Genomic DNA, 23,825 nt, shown 5'->3' on the forward strand with positions numbered 1-23,825 from the left:
GAATTGCAAGTTTAAAGGACCACTATAGTGCCAGGAAAACATACTCTTTTACTGGCACTATAGTGCCCTGAGTGTGCCCCCACCCTCAGGGTCCCTCTCCCGCCAGGCTGGATGGAGAGGAAAGGGTTAAACTTACCTCTTTCTCCAGCGCCGGGCGGGGAGCTCTCCTCCTCTTCGGCTGAAATGCGCATGCGCAGCGAGAGCCGCACGCGCATTCAGCCAGTCTCATAGGAAAGCATTTACAAAGCTTTCCTATGGACGCTGGCGTCTTCTCACTGTGGTTTTTACAGTGAGAAGCACGCAAGCGCCTCTAGCGGCTGTCAGTGAGACAGCCACTAGAGGCTGGATTAACCCAAATATAAACATAGCAGTTTCTCTGAAACTGCTATGTTTATAGAAAAAAGGGTTAACCCTAGATGGACCTGGCACCCAGACCACTTCATTAAAGGACCACTCTAGTGCCAGGAAAGCATACTCGTTTTCCTGGCACTAGAGTGCCCTGAGGGTGCCCCCACCCTCAGGGACCCCCTCCCGCCCGGCTCTGGAAAGGGGAAAAGGGGTAAAACTTACCTTTTTCCAGCGCTGGGCGGGGAGCTCTCCTCCTCCTCTCCGCCTCCGTTCCTCCCCGTCAGCTGAATGCGCACGCGCGGCAAAAGCTGCGCGCGCATTCAGCCGGTCACATAGGAAAGCATTCATAATGCTTTCCTATGGACGCTTGCGTGCTCTCACTGTGATTTTCACAGTGAGAATCACGCAAGCGCCTCTAGCGGCTGTCAGTGAGACAGCCACTAGAGGAAATAGGGGAAGGCTTAACTAATTGATAAACATAGCAGTTTCTCTGAAACTGCTATGTTTATAAAACAATTAGTTAACCCTAGCTGGACCTGGCACCCAGACCACTTCATTAAGCTGAAGTGGTCTGGGTGCCTAGAGTGGTCCTTTAAGCAGAAGTGGTCTGGGTGCCTATAGTGGTCCTTTAAGGTCAGAAGAGCCAAACTGGAAATTGTATTTTAGTCCGTATGCTGCCAGTTTAGCTATTCTAACTTTAAATGGACACTATTAAGTAACCAGAACAAATACAGCTTATTAAAAGAAATTAAAAAAAAAGTATAGTCAGGCCCTAAAGGTGTTTTGCTGTAAAAACTGTATTTTTAGTTAAAATACAGTGTTTACATTACAGCCTAGGGATAACTCCACTGGCCACTCCTCAGTTGGCTTCTAGAGGTGCTTCCTGGGGCAGTTCTGCACAGTGTGACTGACATTCAGTGTTTCCACCCTCTGCATGGAGACACTGAACTTTCCTTATAGAGATGTATTGATTCAATACATCACTATGGAGAGATACGGATTGGCCAGGGCTGGCACTGTAAATAAAGTGAGTTTTCTAGTTCTTTAAAGGGGGCCTAGAGCCCTCATGTTTTTTTTTTTAACACTATAGGGTATACACATTTGTGTTCCTGATTCTATAGTGTTCCTTCAATCAGTAATCCTACAGGGGGAATCTTCAATTCATTATAGACTAAAGCATGCACTTCCATAGCCAACTCCACAATTCCAAGTTTAATGAATAATTGTAAATGTCTGATGAAGACACACCAACTTATTATATCCAAAAACATCCATACATTTCACTTCATATTATTCATGTCTACGCGAATGGATACCGCTCTCCAGAGTAAACTCCAAGGGCACTAGAGGAATGAAGCAGACCAACGTGCAGAATCCAAGTTAAGAAGCATTCCCGTTCGAGCAACAAGGGGTTAATTGTCCCAACACAAACCACGTGTGACCATCACGGCAGCGCATGCACAATACGTATTACAGTGTATATCGGCATGGCTCTCGTCATTCTCACCGAGAATAAAACAGGCAAGTAGAATTACATCAATGTTACCTCAGCCCAGCTGGAGACTACTGAGAACCCTACAGCCCTCAGGTTTAATAACTCTGATCGAGGTCAAAGGAAAGACACTTTTAAAGACCTTTCACAGTCCAGGAAAAATAAATAACTCCAAAGAGACTTTCAGATGTCTGTGTGGCTTAACAATGAACCAGTTTATTACAGTGCCCGCTAACAGGGCTCAAATGTCCCAAACGCCCACCAGCAAATGACAAGTAAAAGCTCAGCCATGGCGAGTGTACAATGGATCCTCCAGACTTGCAGTGGCTAACAGCATTAATGGCATGGCTAGTAGTGTAGGATCGGAATCTTTGGGCAATGCCCACTAATATGAGATCCATATATCTTAGACAGGAGAGTGACCAGGAAATTAATCTTACCAGAGAACTTCCACCTCCATATTGGAGATTAACTCTATACTCAATATACGTTCCTGTACACAGTATTCGATGCAAAACCCGTGTGAGTCACAGGGCAAGTTCTGCAAGACTAGCAGACTGGTTTATAAGATTCACAGAAATAACCCATACTTTTATTGCAACACTTAAAGCCATATCAATGCAATGCATTTAAAGAACCGAAGAATGAATTCTTAAAGGATGACCTACAAGCTAAAATGATAATATCCTAATAACAGGTTACTATTATTAGATAAATACAGCTATAGAGAGATACATGAAACAAAGCAGGACCTTCCCCAATAAAGCCCTCATCACCACAGCTGGCTCCAAGTCACCCTTCTCCTATTCAAACGTCACCACCACCACAGCTGGCTCCAAGTCACCTTTCTCCTATTATTATGATATTATTTATATAGCGCCATCAAATTCCGCAGCGCTTTACAATGGGTGGACGAACAGACATGTAGTTGTAACCAGACAAGTTGAACACACAGGAACAGAGGGGTTGAGGGCCCTGCTCAATGAGCTTACATGCTACAGGGAGTGGGGTAAAATTACACAAAAAGGTAAGGATAGTATTAGACTAGTGACAGTTGCAGAAGAGGAATCAGTCAAACGTCACCACCACCACAGCTGGCTCCAAGTCACCTTTCTCCTATTCAAACGTCACCTTTCTCCTATTCCAGGGATAGGCAACCTTCGGCACTCCATATGTTGTGGACTAGATCCCCCATAATGCTCTTACACTTTTATGCAGGTAAAGCATCATGGGAGGTGTTGTCCAAAACAGCTGGAGTGCTGAAGGTTGCCTATGCCTGTCCTATTCAAACTTCACCACCACAGCTGGCACCAAGTCACCTTTCTCCTATGCAAACGTCACCACCACCACAGCTGGCTCTAAATCCTCTCTCTCCTATTCAAATGTCACCACCACCACCACCACCACCACCACAGCTGGCTCTAAATCCTCTCTCTCCTATTCAAATGTCACCACCACCACCACTACAGCTGGCTCTAAATCCTCTCTCTCCTATTCAAACGTCACCACCACCACAGCTGGCTCTAAATCCTCTCTCTCCTATTCAAACGTCACCACCACCACAGCTGGCTCTAAATCCTCTCTCTCCTATTCAAACGTCACCACCACCACAGATGGCTCTAAATCCTCTCTCTCCTATTCAAACGTCACCACCACCACAGCTGGCTCTAAATCCTCTCTCTCCTATTCAAACATCACCACCACCACCACCACAGCTGGCTCTAAATCCTCTCTCTCCTATTCAAACATCACCACCACCACCACAGCTGGCTCTAAATCCTCTCTCTCCTATTCAAACGTCACCACCACCACCACAGCTGGCTCTAAATCCTCTCTCTCCTATTCAAACATCACCACCACCACCACAGCTGGCTCTAAATCCTCTCTCTCCTATTCAAACATCACCACAACCACCACAGCTGGCTCTAAGTCACTTATCCTATTCAAAAATAGCCACCACAACAGTGGGCTCTAAGTCACCTTTCTCCTGCTCATATGTCACCAACTCCACATACAGACTTATCCCATTGTTATTCTATAACTATAATGTACACACAATGAGCACCTTATCCTAAAGTGATCTAAAGTGGTCATGGTACTTGGAGTTTGAATGTGCAGTTTTCCAATATGAAAGTCTTTACATACCCATATATTTTATATCACTGTCAGAGGTGTAACTACTTAAAGCAACGCAAGGCCGGAACAGGAGCACCAAAATGGCGAATATCAATTCTGTGCATATTCTTGGCATAGTCATTTTATTTGCTGAGACGCTTGGCTGACTCTCTCAGCCAATGAATGACAGACAGGATCAGCATCAGACTTCTGCGGCTCTGCATAAACCAGACGTGCATTACCCAGCATCAAAGAATGCTTGGAGCCAAGCTGGGACCCAGGTAAAAGAACCATTGCAGTTTACATGTTTTAAATATATTCTGATTAATCACTTCAGCTAACAAACACTGCTGTTTAAGAAAACACACAACTATGTATGTTACATAGTTTTATTGCTTTAGTCAAATAAAACCATTTAGATTGTTCCCCAAAGATCACTGATTAACCTGGAGATAGTGCAGCTTGTGATCATTTAATCATTATCCATATTTTTCCATTAATTTTTTTTTCTAATGGTTTATAACAAAATACGTTCTGATGGCACTGTTAAACTAAATAGTTATCAAAAAGATAAAATATTCATCTGGCTGCAAGTATTAAATGAATGAGCCTTCACATTTAAAACTCGTGTTTTAAATCAAGTCTTACCGACTAGCAGATTATAGGGACACTATTAAGACCATTAATGCAGAGTTTAAATGGCCCTAGAGACGGTCACTCAGACACAGGGCACCAAAGCTTTATTAATACACATTTCGAAGGCTCAGATGGTAGTGTTCCTTTAAATTACCCCTGATGTCACTTTCTGAAAGGCTTACTTAACACCATAAATGCTCGCACAGCAGGGATTTCGGGAAGTTGTAGTTCCGTTATCACACTTTTACTTATGGAGGCTTTACCTGAACTACAACTCCCAGGAAGACAGATTGCCATGTTGCTAACCGAAGACATGGACAAATATTGGAGAAAGTATGCAGAATCATGTAAATATTTCCTGTAAAATATATATGAATCTGCGTTCGTGCCTGGGTTTCCGATTCATTCATATTCCAAGGTGATATAGAAGGCTTCCTATTTTTATTTGGACCCATTCAGATAAAGGCATAGTATTGCAATATAGAGCTAATATGTTGAATATTCCACAGAATTAAGCAGAAAATACATCCGGTAACACAGGGCTTTAACCTGAGAAATAGCAAGAAAATGGAAAAAAGCCTTAAACAAACAGTGAAAAATTAAGTTTGCATGCTGCACCCAGCTGCCAGGCTGGGAAGGAAATCAGCGTCACTGCAGACTGCAGCCATTATCCCGATCACAGGACAAACCAGGGAAGAGACGTGTTGCAGATGGCAGCTATTGTGACAAAATGTGACGCACTTTGGGGAGGAGATTTGATGCACAAAAGACTGCAGCAACAGCTACAGGAGGCAACTGGAAACAAGCATCAGTGCCAACCAGGTAATAGCAGCTATCTCCGGGAGATGACAAGCACGGGAGACAGGGGCAGGCCGCAGCAGCCGTCTCCCTGGGAGATGACAAGCACGGGAGACAGGGGCAGGCCGCAGCGGCCGTCTCCGGGAGATGACAAGCACGGGAGACAGGGGCAGGCCGCAGCGGCCGTCTCCGGGAGATGACAAGCACGGGAGACAGGGGCAGGCCGCAGCGGCCGTCTCCTGGAGATGACAAGCACGGGAGACAGGGGCAGGCCGCAGCGGCCGTCTCCCTGGGAGATGACAAGCACGGGAGACAGGGGCAGGCCGCAGCGGCCGTCTCCCTGGGAGATGACAAGCACGGGAGACAGGGGCAGGCCGCAGCGGCCGTCTCCGGGAGATGACAAGCACGGGAGACAGGGGCAGGCCGCAGCGGCCGTCTCCGGGAGATGACAAGCACGGGAGACAGGGGCAGGCCGCAGCGGCCGTCTCCGGGAGATGACAAGCACGGGAGACAGGGGCAGGCCGCAGCGGCCGTCTCCTGGAGATGACAAGCACGGGAGACAGGGGCAGGCCGCAACGGCCGTCTCCTGGAGATGACAAGCACGGGAGACAGGGGCAGGCCGCAACGACTGTCTCCTGGAGATGACAAGCACGGGAGACAGGGGCAGGCCGCAACGACTATCTCCAGAAGATGACAAGCACGAGACACAGGCAAGCTGCAGTTTACTAGCTTATATTCACGTGGTTTTCACACGTAAACAATGATATGGCTGCAATGCATTTTTGCATTGTTCACGCTTATGGGATGGGTTTAAAACAGACTGGCATCATCATGGCAGTTACTATGCAGCAGATTTGTTCGTCGAAACGCATCAATCCGTCTTACAACAACCCGCCTTCTATCAACTTCTATCTATGGTATATAACAAACTGGCAAAGGCTGGAGACATTTGTGCGTGTAGGTTCTTTTTACCACTGGGGTTAGATGCATACTAATTAAAAGGACCACTATAAGCACCCAGACCACTTCAGCTCAATGAAGTGGTCTGGGTGCCAGGTCCATCTAGTGTTAACCCTGCAGCTGTAAACATAGCAGTGTCAGAAAAACTGCTATGTTTACACAAGGGTTAATCCAGCCTCTAGTGGCGCTTCGGCGATTCTCAATGTAAAAATGCTTTCCTATGGACGGTTTTAATGCGCGCGGCTCTCGCTGGGCATGCGCATTCACCGCTGACATCGGCAGAGGGAGGAGAAAGGTAAGTGTTTAAGCCTTTGAGCCCAGCGTTAGTGGGACCCTGAGGTGTAGGGGGAATAAAGACCCTATAGTGTCAGGAAAACAAGTGTTTTCCTGGCACTATAGTGGTCCTTTAATGTGCTCTTCACAGTGAGTGCTGCCTGTTTAGGAAAAGCCAGGAGAAAAGAAAAAAGTTCTATTAGGAGAATCTGAAATTCATTTGCTGCAACTCTGCATCTACCATAGAGACCATGGTAGCTAAGAGTCTAAATGTGACTAGATCTGCCCACACCACAAACATTTCATAAAGATAAAAAAAAAAAAAAAACATTCAAAAATAATATGTTGGAATTTCACTGAAATTCCAGCCCAGTCAAACAAAGTAGGAACTACTTTTATCTTGTGTATTTTTCGTACGTTTCACAAAAAGATGGACCCACCACTGCCAAGCCCTGAGCCGCCAGTAGTGACCGCTGAAGGGGGAAAGGCTTTGTTTATGGACGCTCTTGTGGTCATGCACACGAGTACAAACACTGAAATTGGCTCCAGGCAGATGAAACTAGGGATCGACCGATATTGATTTTTCTAGAGCAGACACCGATAATCTGTGAACTTCCAGGCCGATAACCTACCGATACTCTGTACATTTACCGTTTGTGGCAAACCTAACCCCTTCACACTATTCTTTTATCTATTTAAGGGTTGTCCTAGTAAAGCTGGTTAACTTATGTGATTTTATGTGTTCGCTTATAAATGTGAGAGGGCATTCGTATGCTAGGGGCGCGAAAGCCGCTAGCATTCATATGCTAGTTTCACGAAAAGTGACTTTCAACACTGTTCGTGAAACGAACATAGTACCGAATAGGAGACCACACACAGGAGGTTGTGTGGCTCCCATTAAAAGATTGCAACATTGTAGCGTTTCCCAGTTAATTGATTCGCGGGGTGGCCGCCGTTCGGATACCAACCACGCGGCGGCGGCCATCTTGGATTCACTTTTAGCCCAGCGGTGTTCGGTCGTCAAGTGCCTGGAACTAAAATCGGCTACTCGACAGCACGAACACCGCTGGACTTCCAGACCGTTCGGGAATACCGGTCTTTCAGTACTTTTCTTCAAACCACACATTTGTGTGTTTTATTGAGAATTCATGTTAAACGGTATTTTGTGGCGTTCGGCTGATTGTGCTGGGATCTGAGCGGTAATCTACCGAAGTATGCGCTCAGATCACAGCTATCTACCTATAGGTCATTCGGTACAATAGCCCGAATAATGTGCCAGTTATGTATTTTTAAGTGAAAAGCCCGGTTCTGCTGTATGGAGGGATAATCCACTTAACAGGATATTCTGTGGGAGTATCCCTCTCGTACAGCAGTGCATGGTGGGAGAAATGTCTTGCATGTTCAGTTCCCCATGTAGTCCCCTACTGTATAATCCCTGTAAAAGGACTAAGGAAACCCCTTGCATGGGGAACCACATAAATACTGGAGCTTGTGAATAAAATCGTCAGTTGACTCCCAGAACTGTGTTTCGTCCGGTTACTGGGGGATTTGGGATATTGCCTTCATTTCCAGCGCTTTACTTGGATTACTTTCTATACCAGCGGAGATATTGGGATTTAATATTGCAGCTCCGCTACACCTATTTCTACACAAATTTATTGGTAACTGAACATGTTTATTTATTTTTTTGCCAATTTTTTTTTTTTTAAATTAAGGAAAATGCACAAAATATACATGCCAGTCAGAATTTATGTTTTCAAGAATGTGTGTGTAGTGGATGCAGTGAGAGTATTTGATTAGTGGATGTAATGTGTGTATAGTCAATTCAGTGTGTGTACATATAATGAATGCAGAGTGTATGTGTGTGTAGTGTGTGTACAGTGAATGCAGTGTGTTTGTGTAGTGTGTATATAATGAATGCAGAGTGTGTGTAGTGAATGCAGTGTGTTTGTGTAGTGTGTATAGTGAATGCAATGTGTTTGTGTAGTGTGTATATAATGAATGCAGAGTGTGTGTAGTGAATGCAGAGTGTGTGTAGTGAATGCAGTGTGTTTGTGTAGTGTGTATATAATGAATGCAGAGTGTGTGTAGTGTGTATATAATGAATGCAGAGTGTGTGTAGTGAATGCAGTGTGTTTGTGTAGTGTATATATAATGAATGCAGAGTGTGTGTAGTGAATGCAGAGTGTGTGTAGTGAATGCAGAGTGTGTGTAGTGAATGCAGAGTGTGTATATAATGAATGCAGTGTGTTTGTGTAGTGTGTATATAATGAATGCAGTGTGTGTAGTGAATGCAGTGTGTTTGTGTAGTGTGTATTTAATGAATGCAGAGTGTGTATAGTGAATGCAGTGTGTTTGTGTAGTGTGTATATAATGAATGCAGAGTGTGTATAGTGAATGCAGAGTGTATATAATGAATGCAGAGTGTGTATAGTGAATGCAGTGTGTATATAATGAATGCAGAGTGTATATAATGAATGCAGAGTGTGTATAATGAATGCAGAGTGTGTATAATGAATGCAGAGTGTGTATAGTGAATGCAGAGTGTGTATAGTGAATGCAGAGTGTGTATAGTGAATGCAGAGTGTGTATAGTGAATGCAGTGTTTAGAATGAATGCAGAGTGTGTATAGTGAATGCAGTGTGTATATAATGAATGCAGAGTGTGTAGTGTGTATATAATGAATGCAGAGTGTGTGTAGTGAATGCAGTGTGTTTGTGTAGTGTGTATATAATGAATGCAGTGTGTATAGTGAATGCAGTGTGTTTGTGTAGTGTGTATATAATGAATGCAGAGTGTGTATAGTGAATGCAGTGTGTTTGTGTAGTGTGTATATAATGAATGCAGAGTGTGTATAGTGAATGCAGTGTGTTTGTGTAGTGTGTATATAATGAATGCAGAGTGTGTGTAGTGAATGCAGTGTGTTTGTGTAGTGTGTATATAATGAATGCAGAGTGTGTATAGTGAATGCAGTGTGTTTGTGTAGTGTGTATATAATGAATGCAGAGTGTGTATAGTGAATGCAGTGTGTTTGTGTAGTGTGTATATAATGAATGCAGAGTGTGTATAGTGTGTATATAATGAATGCAGAGTGTGTGTATAGTGAATCCAGAGTGTGAGTTTGTGTATAGTGGATGCAGTGTGTGTGTAAGATGGGTTTTAGTTCGTCCCCGTCCCCCCCAGGTTCTTACCTGTTTAGGTAGGGGGATATGGCATTCCCTAGGGGGCCAGCACATCTTACTTACCTTCCCAGCAGCTACCTTCAGCTGCCCTGTCTAACTCTTGCAGTCCTGCGAGCTGCGCGGAGTGTTGCCATGGCAACACTCTGGCAACACTCTGATGGCCGCGGGACTCGCGAGAGTTAGAGAGGGGGGCTGAAGGGAGCTTCTGGGAAGGTAAGTAAGAGTGTGCTATGGCGGCCCTGGTCTGCATTAGCTGCAATATCGGTATCTTTATTTGCCGATACTGCTGAAATTACAGAACATCGCCCGATAATATCGGCCAGATCGATAATCTGTTGATCCCTAGATGAAACACCAGGAGCTGAAGAGGATGCACTGTATCAAGATGGTGGCGGCCATAAGGGACAGGTTCAGCCAAGTAAAACCTACCTTCCCGGGTACCCACGGGCCACCAACTGCAATCGGCAGTCACCATTGGGAGTCTTTGACTGAGCCACTTTAACGTGATCCTTGTAGTAATAATTTTCTTAGAGTCAAAGAATTCACGTAAACACTTTCCATTACAGTAAGTTACATGGTGCGACGCGTTCACGGAGCGTCTTGGAGTGGAAATCAATGCAGCTATTAGGCAGCCCACAGTGGCAGTCTGTCAGGGTTTTACCCATATAGTCTGTGCAGTGTGAGCTCATTAAAGAGTCAAACAGGCTGGGTGTAAGCGTAACCAGGACACTGCATTTCCAATCATCCGATGTGTAGCTGTGGTTGGTGATAAACTACGGATCCCATAAGGGCTTAAGATTAACGTTTATGGGATAATAGACCACAATGAGAAGTTCCTGATTGGAGCATCCAATTTCGGGGGAGAGGGGAGTGTCACCAAGAATAAAAACTTTATTTAATCTGCTTCTACATAACGGTATTATTTCCTGCCAGGCCAAATCTCTTTTCTGAGTGCTTGAGTGGTCGTAACATACATAAAGAAAAATAGGAACTACTATTGATCATATATTGCAGACAAATTGACAAAACTAGACAATGGGAGGGGTTTAAAGCAAGGTTAATCAAATGTACCCACAATCCATCTGTAAAATCACTGCTACAATAGGGGCAAACGGCAGTCAACATGGACATAGTAAAACAGAGATCCAGCACACGGAAGAAAAGATGATAAAATATAAATAAAGGCACAAGTGGCAACGGAGTGAGTATAAATAAGGAAAGAAATAATGACAGAGCCACTGTAATATGTTACTTTATTTTAATTCCACTCTGAAGGTGAAGTTAAATTATTATCTTTATTTAAGCTTTTTCATGTAACCGATCAAGTTAGTACATACATGTAGATGTCCCATGAAGGCTATAGCCACACGCCAACTGCTCCATATGATTGCCCATGTGTGAAAAGGAAGCGTTTAGAGGGGGACACTGGGCCTTACTAATGAGAGTATAAAGGAAGCTGCATTCCCTGATCATGAATCACGCAGATTAAAGAGCTACACGTGTTAGTTAACAGCATTAGAGGACTAGGATTTGATCCCTAGGTCAGAGACATCACCTGGTGCTAAAAACAAGAACTCACGTATGTCACGTCTGTCAATGAAAGTGTTAATTCCAACCATCCCCTCTCCATCCCAGAGCTCTTTAAAGGCATCACACACAGGAAATCATTTGGTGACTAACCTCTGGATATATGACAGAAGCAGGTACTGGCCCCACATTAGCACGAGTAAGGGTAGGGCCCCAGCATGTGTGTGCACATCCAAGTAATAGCACACACCAGAACGGCATAGCTCTGCGGGCTGGCAAACACACTGCCTGTGAGCCACGCTCTACCCAGATGTGCGAGGAGGAAGCGATTTATTTCGGGATCTGGATTTATTGAGAAAGACTGCATCATTCCCCAGCACTCCTCCCACCCGCCCTGCCAAGGAAGTGGCTTCTCTCAACATGCCAAGGATAAAAGGAAGATCACACATCGGTACCGTGTAAATGGAATGCATATATATTACCTCCAAACAATCAATTTCTGTGATAGCAAATAAAAATACAGCAAAACATGCATAGTCACACCTTGTCAAATACAATGCCTATAATGAACAATTAACCATTTTCCATTGAGAAATGAAAAGATGCTATACAATCTTAAATAAAAATAATTTATATATATAAAAAAAAAACCTTCCTTAATGTAAAGATATATTATTTATATAAATAAATACATCTCTGGACAGAATTATATATTTACAGACAGTGGAAAAAATATATAAAAATAAACTAAAAATACATAAAATAAAATTGCATCCCATACATTTCAACTTCACAGACATAATAGGATTTCACTAAATAGTGAATTAGGGTTTTTTTGGGTAGAAAGGGAATATTAAGCTATTGCTATTTTAATACACTATTTCACATAACTGAAAAAAGGCAGATTTTCTCTAAATAATGAAGGTGAATGTAGGAAAGCAGAAACCTCGCCTCTCCAAGGGCACTGACAGACAGCTCGGTCTGCGGTCTATTTAAAAAAAAAAAAAAGGCATAACCAGGCGAGATGTCATAGAAGCAGCCAGATTACTGGGCGACCATTCTGTCTGTCCAAGGTGGAAAAGGGTGGGGTTGGAGAAGGAGCAGAGAGGGAGGGCATCCAACCCTTACCTCAAGGCCCATCTACCGTTCATCAAGCCATGTCCTACGATACATAAAGGGAAAGCCGGATTTTGGCACACGGACATTAGGATTGCTAATGGCTCCCTAGATGCTGTATCTTGCATTAAGGTGGGGCTGTCTCCAAGCTTCTGAGGACAGCTGCATGTTCCTACACAATACAGAGATTAGCAGCCTGCTCAATGTGCTAAAAGTCAAATTAATTCAGCTAAATATGGCTGACTGTCTAGATGAATGGGTAGAGTGGGCTGTGCCACAAAGCACGACCATTATAAATAGAAGAAAGGAATGAACAGACCATAATCTTCAAAGCATTACAAGCCCAACCTGCTGTCAGAGTAACCTGCAGACAGACAGCGCTGCAGCAATGGCGGATTCTCCACTGAGAAAGCCGACTATGGAGGATGGGTTCTGAAGACAGAGAGGCGACCCTTCTAAAGCAAGACTGGGTCTCCGCAAAGGCCTAATCAATGGGAAGCCATATTATCTGTCATTGATTAGTATAAAATGCAAACAGTTACAACTGCATTAGAAAATGCGATGGACAGCCTTTACAGAGTGCATATATTACACTTAACAATGAAAGAGGAAGACGTGATCATGGGATTCCCAAGGTGGCAAGGGCTACAAATACCAGGTCTATACAATTACAATTCTTATTATATCAACTGTGTCCATTGCTGGAGCACTAACGGCAGACAGGGCACACATTTCTACATTGTAGGACAATATTCATCGGATTAGGGCAGACAAGAAAGACTTGCCATTTGGGTTTGCCAGACTGCCAGTCACTTAACACCGTCCGCCTCTGCTATTATCACCGAGCCATTGTGAGGACACAGGTTTTAGAGGAGACAGCACCAGATGACAATGTTAAAATGGGGGTTACTCTATTAAACCAAAGTGTGGGTCATAGAACACAAACCGGTCTTTTATATGGTTATACGAGGAACCATACATATCTTTTATAGTCCACAAACTAATGGGATTTAAAAAAAAAAAGTACAGATTGTAAACCCTTTGGGACAATCACTCGCATAATTCCTTAGACTTGTGGACCCGCAGAGATTTTACTGAAAGCTGCCATCTCTAAGGACGGCTCTCCAGATTAGGCAGTGGGGTACGGGTTTTGATAGGGGTACCGCTTTTCATTTTTGCAGTTATTCTACGTTTCTCCCAGACCATATCCCATGGGTCTTACCACCCGACCATGGAAAGGCGGATACTTACGGCTGACTTTCATGCTGCCAAACGAGGACGGCTGCTGCACTGGCTTGCAGCTTTCTGCAAAGGATGTGGTTCTCGGCCTCCCCGACATGATGCTCCAGCTCCTCCCTCACCTTCTCTCTTCGTTAAAAAAGCCAGACAGAGGGCAAGACCATCAAGACCCCAGCCTCAGCCCCTTTACAATCAGATGGGGTGCACCAGAGGAGTCCAGGTGCACCGAATGCAGTCACCTTATCCCAGAGGCAGTCAATGCTCTGCCACCATCCCTCAGGGGGGCAATCCAATGGGGGGTCTGGCAGCAGATTGGGGGGAGGGGGGGTCAATATGGCAGCAGATGGGGGTCAATATGGCAGCAGTTTTTGGGGGGAGCAATATGGCAGCAGATTTGGGGGGGGTCAATATGGCAGCAGATTTTGGGGGGGTCAATATGGCAGCAGATTTGGGGGGGTCAATATGGCAGCAGATTTGGGGGGTCACAGGGCCATGGCTAGTGACTGGTAGGGGGGAGCATGTACTGGGCTGGCTCTTTGGGGGGGCTCTGACTGCACACTGGGGGGGGGGGGCTGACTCTCTGGGGGGGGCTCTGACTGGACACTGGGGGGGGCTGACTGGACTGGGGTGCTGACTGGACTGGGGGGGGTGCTGACTGGACTGGGCCCCTGAGGCAGGTTGGGGCCCTTAGTGCCGGGCAGAGGGTGGAGATGTCATGGCGGCTCCTTCCATCAGCCCAGGCCCAGCTTCCTCCTCCTCCTCACAGGGAGCCCTTGGGATGTCGCGGTGGGGGCCCCCGGTGCGGGGAGCGGTTCCTGTTGGGGGGCTCGGGGGGGCTGCCCCTTCCTGTCTCCTGGCGGGCAGGCCCTGGTTACTGGCCGGATCTCCTGCTGCTCGGCTCCCGGTCCCTCCGCTCCCAGCTCGCACTCCTTCCCTTTGTCACCCTCCGTCCGACTGACCGCATTTGCCTGTCGGGATTTTTTTTCCCTGCAATGCCCTCCTCCCTCTCCTCGCGTTGACGTAGCGCCTAAGGCGGAGACAGGGAATAAGTTACGGAAAAGGCGCAAGTGCGCGTGAAGAATACGAGTAAGGGCGGGGGGAGTACTGCCAGCTCCTTCATGACGTCCAACCGCGAGATGGCCACGCCTACCGCACTCGCCAGCTCCGAAGCACCAATCAGAGCGCCGGATAGCAGAGGGGCGGTGATAACAGCTTCCGAAAGACCAATAGAAATCCACTCCACTCTCCACTCAGCGCTTTTTATTGTTCCTCCCTCTTGACTTAATGCGTGAGATACCCGCACACGATTGGCTCCTCGCTCAGTAAATGAGAAGTCTTATCCAATAGGAAGCGCGCAATGGTTAGAGCCGCCTGCTCCGGCTGTGTCACGAACGCTGATTGGCTGCCGTGCTGACTGTCTTGCCTAGGGCCCGAGGATAAAGGCGAGGTGAAGGAGGGATGAGAGGCGGCCTGTGATTGGACGCAGCATGCAGCTGCCACTGCAAGGAGAGGGCGGAAGTAGGTGTGACAAGTCCCTGGTAAGACACCGGAAGCGTGACCTTTAACACGTATTTAGTCTCCAGCAACCTGGGAAAGACCTGGTTACTATGGAGACAAGGAGCTGCATTGCTAATAGGGCTGTCACTGATTGGTCACTAACTGTGACCCCCAGTGTAGCCTGTAAAGCCCTCACAGAATGTATTATAAACCCTCCCAGAATGCCCAGCCTGTGTATTATAAACCCTCCCAGAATGCCCAGCCTGTGTATTATAAACCCTCCCAGAATTCCCACCTTGTGTATTATAAACCCTCACAGAATTCCCAGCCTGTGTATTATAAACCCTCCCAGAATGCCCAGCCTGTGTATTATAAACCCTCCCAGAATACCCAGCCTGTGTATTATAAACCCTCCCAGAATGCCCAGCCTGTGTATTATAAACCCTCCCAGAATGCCCAGCCTGTGTATTATAAACCCTCCCAGAATGCCCAGCCTGTGTATTATAAACCCTCCCAGAATGCCCAGCCTGTGTATTATAAACCCTCCCAGAATGCCCAGCCTGTGTATTATAAACCCTCCCAGAATGCCCAGCCTGTGTATTATAAACCCTCCCAGAATGCCCAGCCTGTGTATTATAAACCCTCCCAGAATGCCCAGCCTGTGTATTATAAACCCTCCCAGAATGCCCAGCCTGTGTATTATAAACCCTCACAGAATGCCCAGCCTGTGTATTATAAACCCTCCCAGAATGCCCAGCCTGTGTATTATAAACCCTCCCAGAATACCCAGCCTGTGTATTATAAACCCTCCCAGAATGCCCAGCCTGTGTATTATAAACCCTCACAGAATGCCCAGCCTGTGTATTATAAACCCTCACAGAATGCCCAGCCTGTGTATTATAAACCCTCACAGAATGCCCAGCCTGTGTATTATAAACCCTCACAGAATGCCCAGCCTGTGTATTATAAACCCTCCCAGAATGCCCAGCCTGTGTATTATAAACCCTCACAGAATGCCCAGCCTGTGTATTATAAACCCTCCCAGAATGCCCAGCCTGTGTATTATAAACCCTCCCAGAATGCCCAGCCTGTGTATTATAAACCCTCCCAGAATGCCCAGCCTGTGTATTATAAACCCTCCCAGAATGCCCAGCCTGTGTATTATAAACCCTCCCAGAATGCCCAGCCTGTGTATTATAAACCCTCACAGAATGCCCAGCCTGTGTATTATAAACCCTCACAGAATTCCCAGCCTGTGTATTATAAACCCTCACAGAATTCCCAGCCTGTGTATTATAAACCCTCACAGAATGCCCAGCCTGTGTATTATAAACCCTCCCAGAATGCCCAGCCTGTGTATTATAAACCCTCACAGTGTGGTGGAATCTCGGTAAAAATAAATTTAGTAGGCCGAGATTACCACGTGGCATGTGTACGTGCATATGCCGACGTATCGATCAGTTGGTTGCACGAGGCAAGATACGATCAGTAGTGTACGGAGCATGTGCAAGAATACAGGATGTAGTATTCCCCTCCTCCATTGTGCTGGACAAGCCATGCGGTCAAGCAGGAAGTTAATTCTTATTTGTATTGATTGGTCAAGAGAATGTGCGGGTGGAGCTTAATATGGGAGGAGTTATGTGCCTATATAAGGAGCCTGCACTATTGTCCGGGGCTCAGAACTTGCTGTATTTTGGTGACATTAGTCCCTCTGAGTCCCGATCGGTGATCCAATAAAGAATCTCTTCCTTCCTGAAGAAACCTGTGTCCATCTCTCTGTGCTTTGCTTCCGTCAGTTTCTCCGGTATCATTTGGTGCATTGGCCGGGAAGCTCATCGTTCAACGGTAGCTGAGAGGCAGAGGCGTGAGACGGTCTATCTTTGCCCACGTTCTCTACGGCTGCACCCCTGAACTTCTGCGTGGACCTCCCTTCGTCTCGGCGCCACTGGTCTGTTGTCCAGGAGATCATCGGCCTCTACGTAAGAAGTGCTGGGGTGTCCCCGTCGATGAGTGTGAACTCAGGTTCAGGAACGAGGAGGTAAGACAACTGCTGTTTTAGACGGCAGACCCACTAGGGGTATACCGATTGTGCGGTAGGCCCATAAGGGGTTTGAATTGTGTATGGAATCTGCCCCCTCTGTCGGAGGGAAGGAGCGAAGGCGCACCGCTCAATCGAACACTCTTTAGTCAGACCGTTTGATTTGGTTAGTCAGGCGGGGTTCTGGTGTAAATAGCCCTAGCCGGACACCGGTGTCTTGTCTAGACTAGCGTTCTAGGGTGTATATTACGTTCGCTAGGTCGGAGGGACCGGGAGACTAAGCGGCGTCTGTGTAAATTCGGTTCGCTAGCTCTCAACCTATCTTGGCTAAGTGGGAAGGCGTGTAAATTTGGAACCCACTAGATTTTTGATAGTAATCGACTAAGAGGCGTCTGTGTAAATTCGGTCCTCTAGCTCGCTATATGTGGTGCTTGGGCAGTGTGGCTAACCAAAACGGGTGTACATAGTTTTAGGTAGTCCATTCAAGGTACTGGCCAATAGTTTAGTTGGGAATTGTAAATGTGTTAAAGATTGTTAGTAAAGTGTATATCTTGTTAGATAGCGCGAGCTCAGCCGTCTAGCGAGAGTGTTAATAGTGTGTTGCTGTATCATAGTACACTGTATATAAGTACTAATCACTGTCGTCCATTGCATGTTTAACACCATAACCACTAATAATTGTATTGTGACCTTAAATTGTGCTTTGACCTATGCTAACCGTACTGTAACCGCTATTTGTAAAAGACGATGTTACTGGGGTGTGTTATAGACGGGTAATTCATATATAGAGAATTATAGCGTGGGTGACTGTATAGTTTCGCCAAAGGGCATAATATTGATTATCTAGTGACTGGTGTAACAGCTGTGTGTGTACGGGAATTCCCTGAGTGTTTATTGTGTTATTGTGTACGTTTCACTTGGTAACCGTACCACGTGGTGCTGTTGCCAGAGGAAACGGGTGTGACTGTTGAATAGTACGTGTGCATAGTATTCGTTGTCAACGACGTTCCATTGATAAGTATGGGCGCGTCGGAGTCAACGATTCCGGATCCCTTAGGTTGTATGGTAAAGAATTTTAAAAAGGGATTCCAAACATGTGATTTGGGGGTTAAAATGTCTCCTGTACGTTTGGTTACTTTGTGCACTAGGGAGTGGCCTACTTTGGTTGCGGCATGGCCGCCACGTGGTAGTTTGGATCCAACCCTGATACAGCGTGTACACGTGGCTGTGTCAGGTAGGCCTGAACTTTACGGACAGTTTCCATATATTGATTGTTGGAGACAGGCCGTAAACGACTCGCCAAAATGGATTCAGATATGCCACGAGGAGCAATGTCGCCTCATGGTGGCCAGGACTTGTTTGTCCACTAGGACTGTGGTTAGGCCCATTTTGGACACGCCCCCTGAGTCCGAGATCCCTTTGCCGCCCCCTTACTTCCCTACAGGAAGAGGTAACGCGAATGCAGGAAGTTCTATACCCCTCCCCTCATTGCCCTCATCCACTTCCGCTTCCTCCTCCAGTACAGAATCCACCCCCCCTCGTATTAAACCTCCCCTTCCGGAACCAGAACCAACCCCCGTTAGATCTAAATATCCTGATTTGGCGCCACATCAAACTTCCGGTCAAGCTTCTTCTAGCTCGGCTGGGAGTATTCTATTTACTAACTTTCCCAAAATCAAGCTCCCACATCCTCATGCCCTATTTCTCCCCGACTGGAACCCATAACTGACGCCCCTCCACGTAGCCCCATACTAACCCGACAACTGACCGGTACCCAACAATTAAAACATTATCAGATGCCTCTTCGTCTGAATCCTGGGTCAGCCTATATCGATGCCGCAGGTCAAATGGCACATGCTGACCCAGTCTTCGTATATGTCCCGTTCACGACTACCGATCTCTTGAATTGGAAGACCCACAATTCCTCGTACACTGAGAAACCACAAGCTATGACCGATCTGTTCACCTCGATAGTTCAGACACATAATCCGACATGGGCTGATTGCCAGCAGTTATTAATGACTTTGTTTAATAATGAGGAAAGGACAAGAATTAATCAAGCAGCCATTAAAGCGCTAGAGGATAGAGCCCGTGCTTTGAATCAAGCCAATCCAGCAGCATGGGCCGCAACACATTACCCTAATACCGATCCCGACTGGAATGTTAATGGTGCAGACATGGTTCAACTTAAAGCCTATAGAGACGCTATAATTGCTGGCATGAAAGCCGGAGGGAAGAAAGCTATTAACATGTCGAAGACAGTTGAGGTGATTCAGAAAAGTGATGAAGCGCCCAGTGTCTTTTATGACCGATTATTGGAGGCATACCGCTTGTATACCCCCTTTAATCCGGAAGACGCAGATAATTCCCGAATGGTGAACTCCGCCTTTGTCAGCCAAGCTTACGGAGACATTAAGCGCAAGCTACAGAAGTTAGAAGGGTTTGCAGGTATGTCTATCACCCAACTAATGGAGGTAGCGAATAAAGTGTATATGAATAGGGAAACAGAAAGTAAGAAAGAGGAAGAGCGCAAGATGCGTAAAAAGGCTGATATGCTAGCGGTAGCAATCGCAGGCGTAGATAGACGGGGCCCAGATAGAGGCGATAGTAGATGGAATAGGGAGCCTTTGAGTAGGAATCAGTGCGCGTATTGCAAGGAAGAAGGGCATTGGAGGAACGAGTGTCCACAAAGAGAGCAGTACGAGAGAGACCAACCCAGGGCAGGTTACGGAAACTTTAGAGGCAGAGCGAGAGGTAGAGGAGGCCCCGGAGGGAGTAATGGTAATAGAGGGAGCAATGGGAACAGAGGAAGTGTTAGGGAAGATGGGTATTTTCCAGCAGCGCAAAGGTCCCGCGATAGAGAAGGTAGGGACTTTGTAGGATTGGCTGACACGGTCATGGAGGACTATTGATACCGACCGGGCTCCATCCCCCTTGGTCGAGCGGAGCCTATGGTCGATGTATCAATAGGGGGAAAAAGGAGTGCGTTCATGATCGACACTGGTGCTGAACATTCGGTGGTGACTGACCTAGTTGCTCCTCCATCTGGAAGAACTATTACTGTAATAGGAGCAACTGGAAGAAGTGCTGCAAAACCGGTTCTTAAAAGTCGACTCTGTACATTGGGAGGCCACGTAGTAAAACATCAATTCCTTTATATGCCTGAATGTCCAGTCCAATTGCTGGGACGTGATATGCTATCTAAGTTACAAGCGCAGATTACGTTCCTACCAAATGGAACAACATCCTTAAAGTTTAATGGACCTTCAGGTATTATGACATTATCCGTACCAAAGGAAGAAGAGTGGCGACTCTATACAGCGTTGACTAGCCAAAACCCTAGGAGTGATGAATCCTTATTCAACATACCAGGAGTTTGGGCAGAGAACAACCCACCAGGACTGGCCCGCAATATTCCACCTATTAAAATCGAACTAAAACTTGGGGTTTATCCAGTGAGCCTAAGACAATATCACATCCTGCAGAAGGCTAAGAAGAACAGAAGAACTTATCTGGATAAGTTCATACGGTATGGTATCCTAAAATTCTGTACTTCCCCCTGGAACACCCCATTGCTGCCTGTTCAAAAGCCCGGTACAGATGAGTATCGACCTGTGCAGGACTTGAGAGCAGTCAATGATGCGGTTGTTAGTATACATCCAGTTGTGCCCAATCCATATAACCTGCTTGCTTTAATTCCGGGCGGGGCTACTTATTTTACAGTCTTAGACCTCAAAGATGCCTTCTTTTGCCTCCGAATTGCCGCAGAAAGTCAATGTATCTTCGCTTTCCAATGGGAAAACGCTGTAACGGGCTCAAAACGCCAAATGACCTGGACAAGACTGCCCCAAGGGTTTAAAAATTCACCTACCCTATTTGGTTCAGCTCTAAGTCAAGATTTATTGGATTTCGAGTCCATCCCAGGAGAGTGTGTATTGTTACAATATGTAGATGACTTGTTGATAGCAGCAGTTACAAAGGAAATATGTCAGCAAGCGACGCACGATCTACTTCACATTCTCTGGAAGGCAGGATACAAGGTGTCTAGAAAGAAGGCTCAGTTGTGTTTGCCAACTGTCAAATATCTGGGATTCCATATCTCTGAAGGTCAAAGAATTATGGGGCCAGAGAGAAAAGAAGCTGTGTGCCAAATACCGATACCCAAGAATAGAAGACAAGTGCGAGAATTCTTGGGGGCAGCAGGCTTCTGTAGGATATGGATTCCCAGCTACGCGATACTGGCAAAACCTCTGTATGCAGCTATCAAAGGTACAGGGCACGACCCCTTCTTATGGACTCAAGAACAGCAAACGGCATTTGAAGATGTGAAGAAGGCTTTGATGAGTGCCCCAGCATTAGGTCTACCTGATCACACACGACCATTCTACTTGTATGTACATGAGCAAAGAAGAATGGCTGTGGGAGTATTGACACAGTACTTGGGATCATGGCAAAGACCTGTTGCCTACATGTCTAAGCAACTGGATGCAGTGGCCAGCGGTCTTCCACCTTGTCTAAGAGCCGTAGCTGCAGCCGCCCTGCTGGTAGCTGAAGCCGATAAACTCACTCTGGGTCAAGAACTTTATGTACGAGTCCCACATGCAGTACAGACGTTGTTGGATTACAAAGGAAATCATTGGTTTAGTAACAGCCGTATGACCAAGTATCAAGCAATGTTGTGTGAAAACCCAAGAGTGCATTTAGAGACTGTAAACACCTTAAATCCAGCTACCCTTTTGCCACAACCTACTGAAAGTCAACATGATTGTTTGGAAGTGATGGATGAAGTATTTTCAAGTAGACCCGATCTTCGTGATTTTCCCATCCAGAACCCCGATGTTCAATATTACACCGACGGCAGTAGTTATGTGAAAGAAGGGATCCGCTATGCAGGATATGCAGTAACAACAATAGACAAGGTGATAGAAGCTCGGCCACTGGCAAAAGGAACATCAGCACAAAAGGCAGAATTGATAGCACTGACACGAGCATTACAATTGGCTGAAGGTTTAAGAGTGAACATCTACACGGACTCCAAGTATGCGTTTTTAACCACTCATGCCCACGGAGCTTTGTATAAAGAAAGAGGACTATTGAATTCAGAAGGCAAAGAAATCAAGTATGCAGCTGAAATCCTACAACTATTGGAAGCAGTGTGGGAGTCGAGAGAAGTCGGTATTATTCATTGTCGAGCGCATCCCAGAGGAGATGGTGATGTAACCAAAGGAAATCGGATGGCAGACAGTACAGCTAAGCGTGCCGCTGAATCGGGAAGACAGGAGTATGTGGGGCATATAGCTGCTCTTATACCAACTCCACTGTCTCAATGGACTCCAGTTTATACAGCTCAAGAAGAGGAGTGGTTAAAGACTGAACCTGGAAAGTATTTGGAGAACAAATGGTATCAGCTAGAAGATGGAAGAATAGTCATACCAGCATCACTAGCGGTAGAAATTGTCCAAAACTATCATAACGGGACACATTCTGGGAGAGACGGCACAGAAGAATCTCTCAGAAAACATTTCTACATACCAAGATTGTCCAACTTGACTCAGGCCATTGTACGAAGATGTGTAACGTGTGCTAAGAATAATGCAAGGCAAGGACCAGTAAAGCCACCAGGAGTCCAGTTTATGGGGGGACTCCCCATGTCCGATTTACAAATTGACTATACAGTGATGCCTAAATCGGGTGGACATCGCTACCTGCTGGTGGTTGTGTGCACCTATTCAGGCTGGGTAGAAGCATGTCCTACTCGTACAGAGAAAGCAGGAGAAGTTGTGAGATTCCTGCTACGAGAAATAATACCCCGATATGGACTACCCTGCTCTATAGGATCGGACAATGGTCCAGCTTTTGTTCATCAGTGCCTACAGCAACTGACTCATATGCTTGGTATAAAGTGGAGGCTTCATACGGCATATAGACCCCAGAGTTCTGGTAAGGTAGAGAGAATGAATAGAACTATTAAGAACCAGTTGGCTAAAATGTGTCAGGAAACCCAACTTAAGTGGAACGTTCTCTTGCCCATAGCTCTATTGCGAATCCGCAGTACACCTACCAGAAGGATGGGCCTCTCTCCTTTTGAAATCATGTATGGGCGACCACCTCCCGTACTTGGTAACTTAAGGGGGGATTTGAGTCAGTTGGGAGAAGGAATTACCCGGCAGCAGGTTGTAGAGTTGGGTAAGACTATGGAGGAGGTACAGAAATGGGTACAAGATAGATTACCTGTGAATATTTATCCCCCAGTTCATAGTTACCACCCAGGAGACCAAGTGTGGATTAAAGAGTGGAATAATGTACCGTTAGGGCCCAAGTGGAGAGGTCCTTATGTTGTTCTTTTGTCTACCCCTACAGCGATAAAAGTAGCCGAAGTGACTCCGTGGATACATCACTCCAGGGTTAAACCAGCAGCAGTCGATTCTTGGCAAGTTACAGCAGATCCAGAGAATCCCTGCAAGATCCGGTTAAAGCGCACGTCGGAGTGACGAGGAACTTTGTGGATTACAAATTTTATTGTTTCAGAGATTTGGTAAGTGAGTGAGACGGCCATAATAAAGCCTGTCCGCTCACCGACGTATAGTATATAAGCCAGGAAAAG

The 23,825-nt window shown here is 46.0% G+C and overlaps 1 protein-coding gene across 2 annotated transcripts in view; it reads right to left on the reverse strand.

The window, feature by feature from the left end:
• Positions 1-13,982, reverse strand: part of GSK3B (glycogen synthase kinase 3 beta) — a 156,238-nt gene extending 142,256 nt beyond the window's left edge. For both annotated transcript variants that reach the window (XM_063446078.1, XM_063446072.1), the window contains exon 1: positions 13,699-13,982. In XM_063446078.1, the coding sequence (XP_063302148.1) occupies positions 13,699-13,786 (88 nt within the window). In that variant the 5' untranslated portion in view covers positions 13,787-13,982. The remainder of the gene's footprint in view (positions 1-13,698) is intronic.
• Between the last annotated feature and the right edge of the window lie 9,843 nt (positions 13,983-23,825).

This window comes from Pelobates fuscus, chromosome 1, assembly GCF_036172605.1.
Source record: "Pelobates fuscus isolate aPelFus1 chromosome 1, aPelFus1.pri, whole genome shotgun sequence".
NCBI classification, from domain to species: Eukaryota; Metazoa; Chordata; class Amphibia; order Anura; family Pelobatidae; genus Pelobates; species Pelobates fuscus.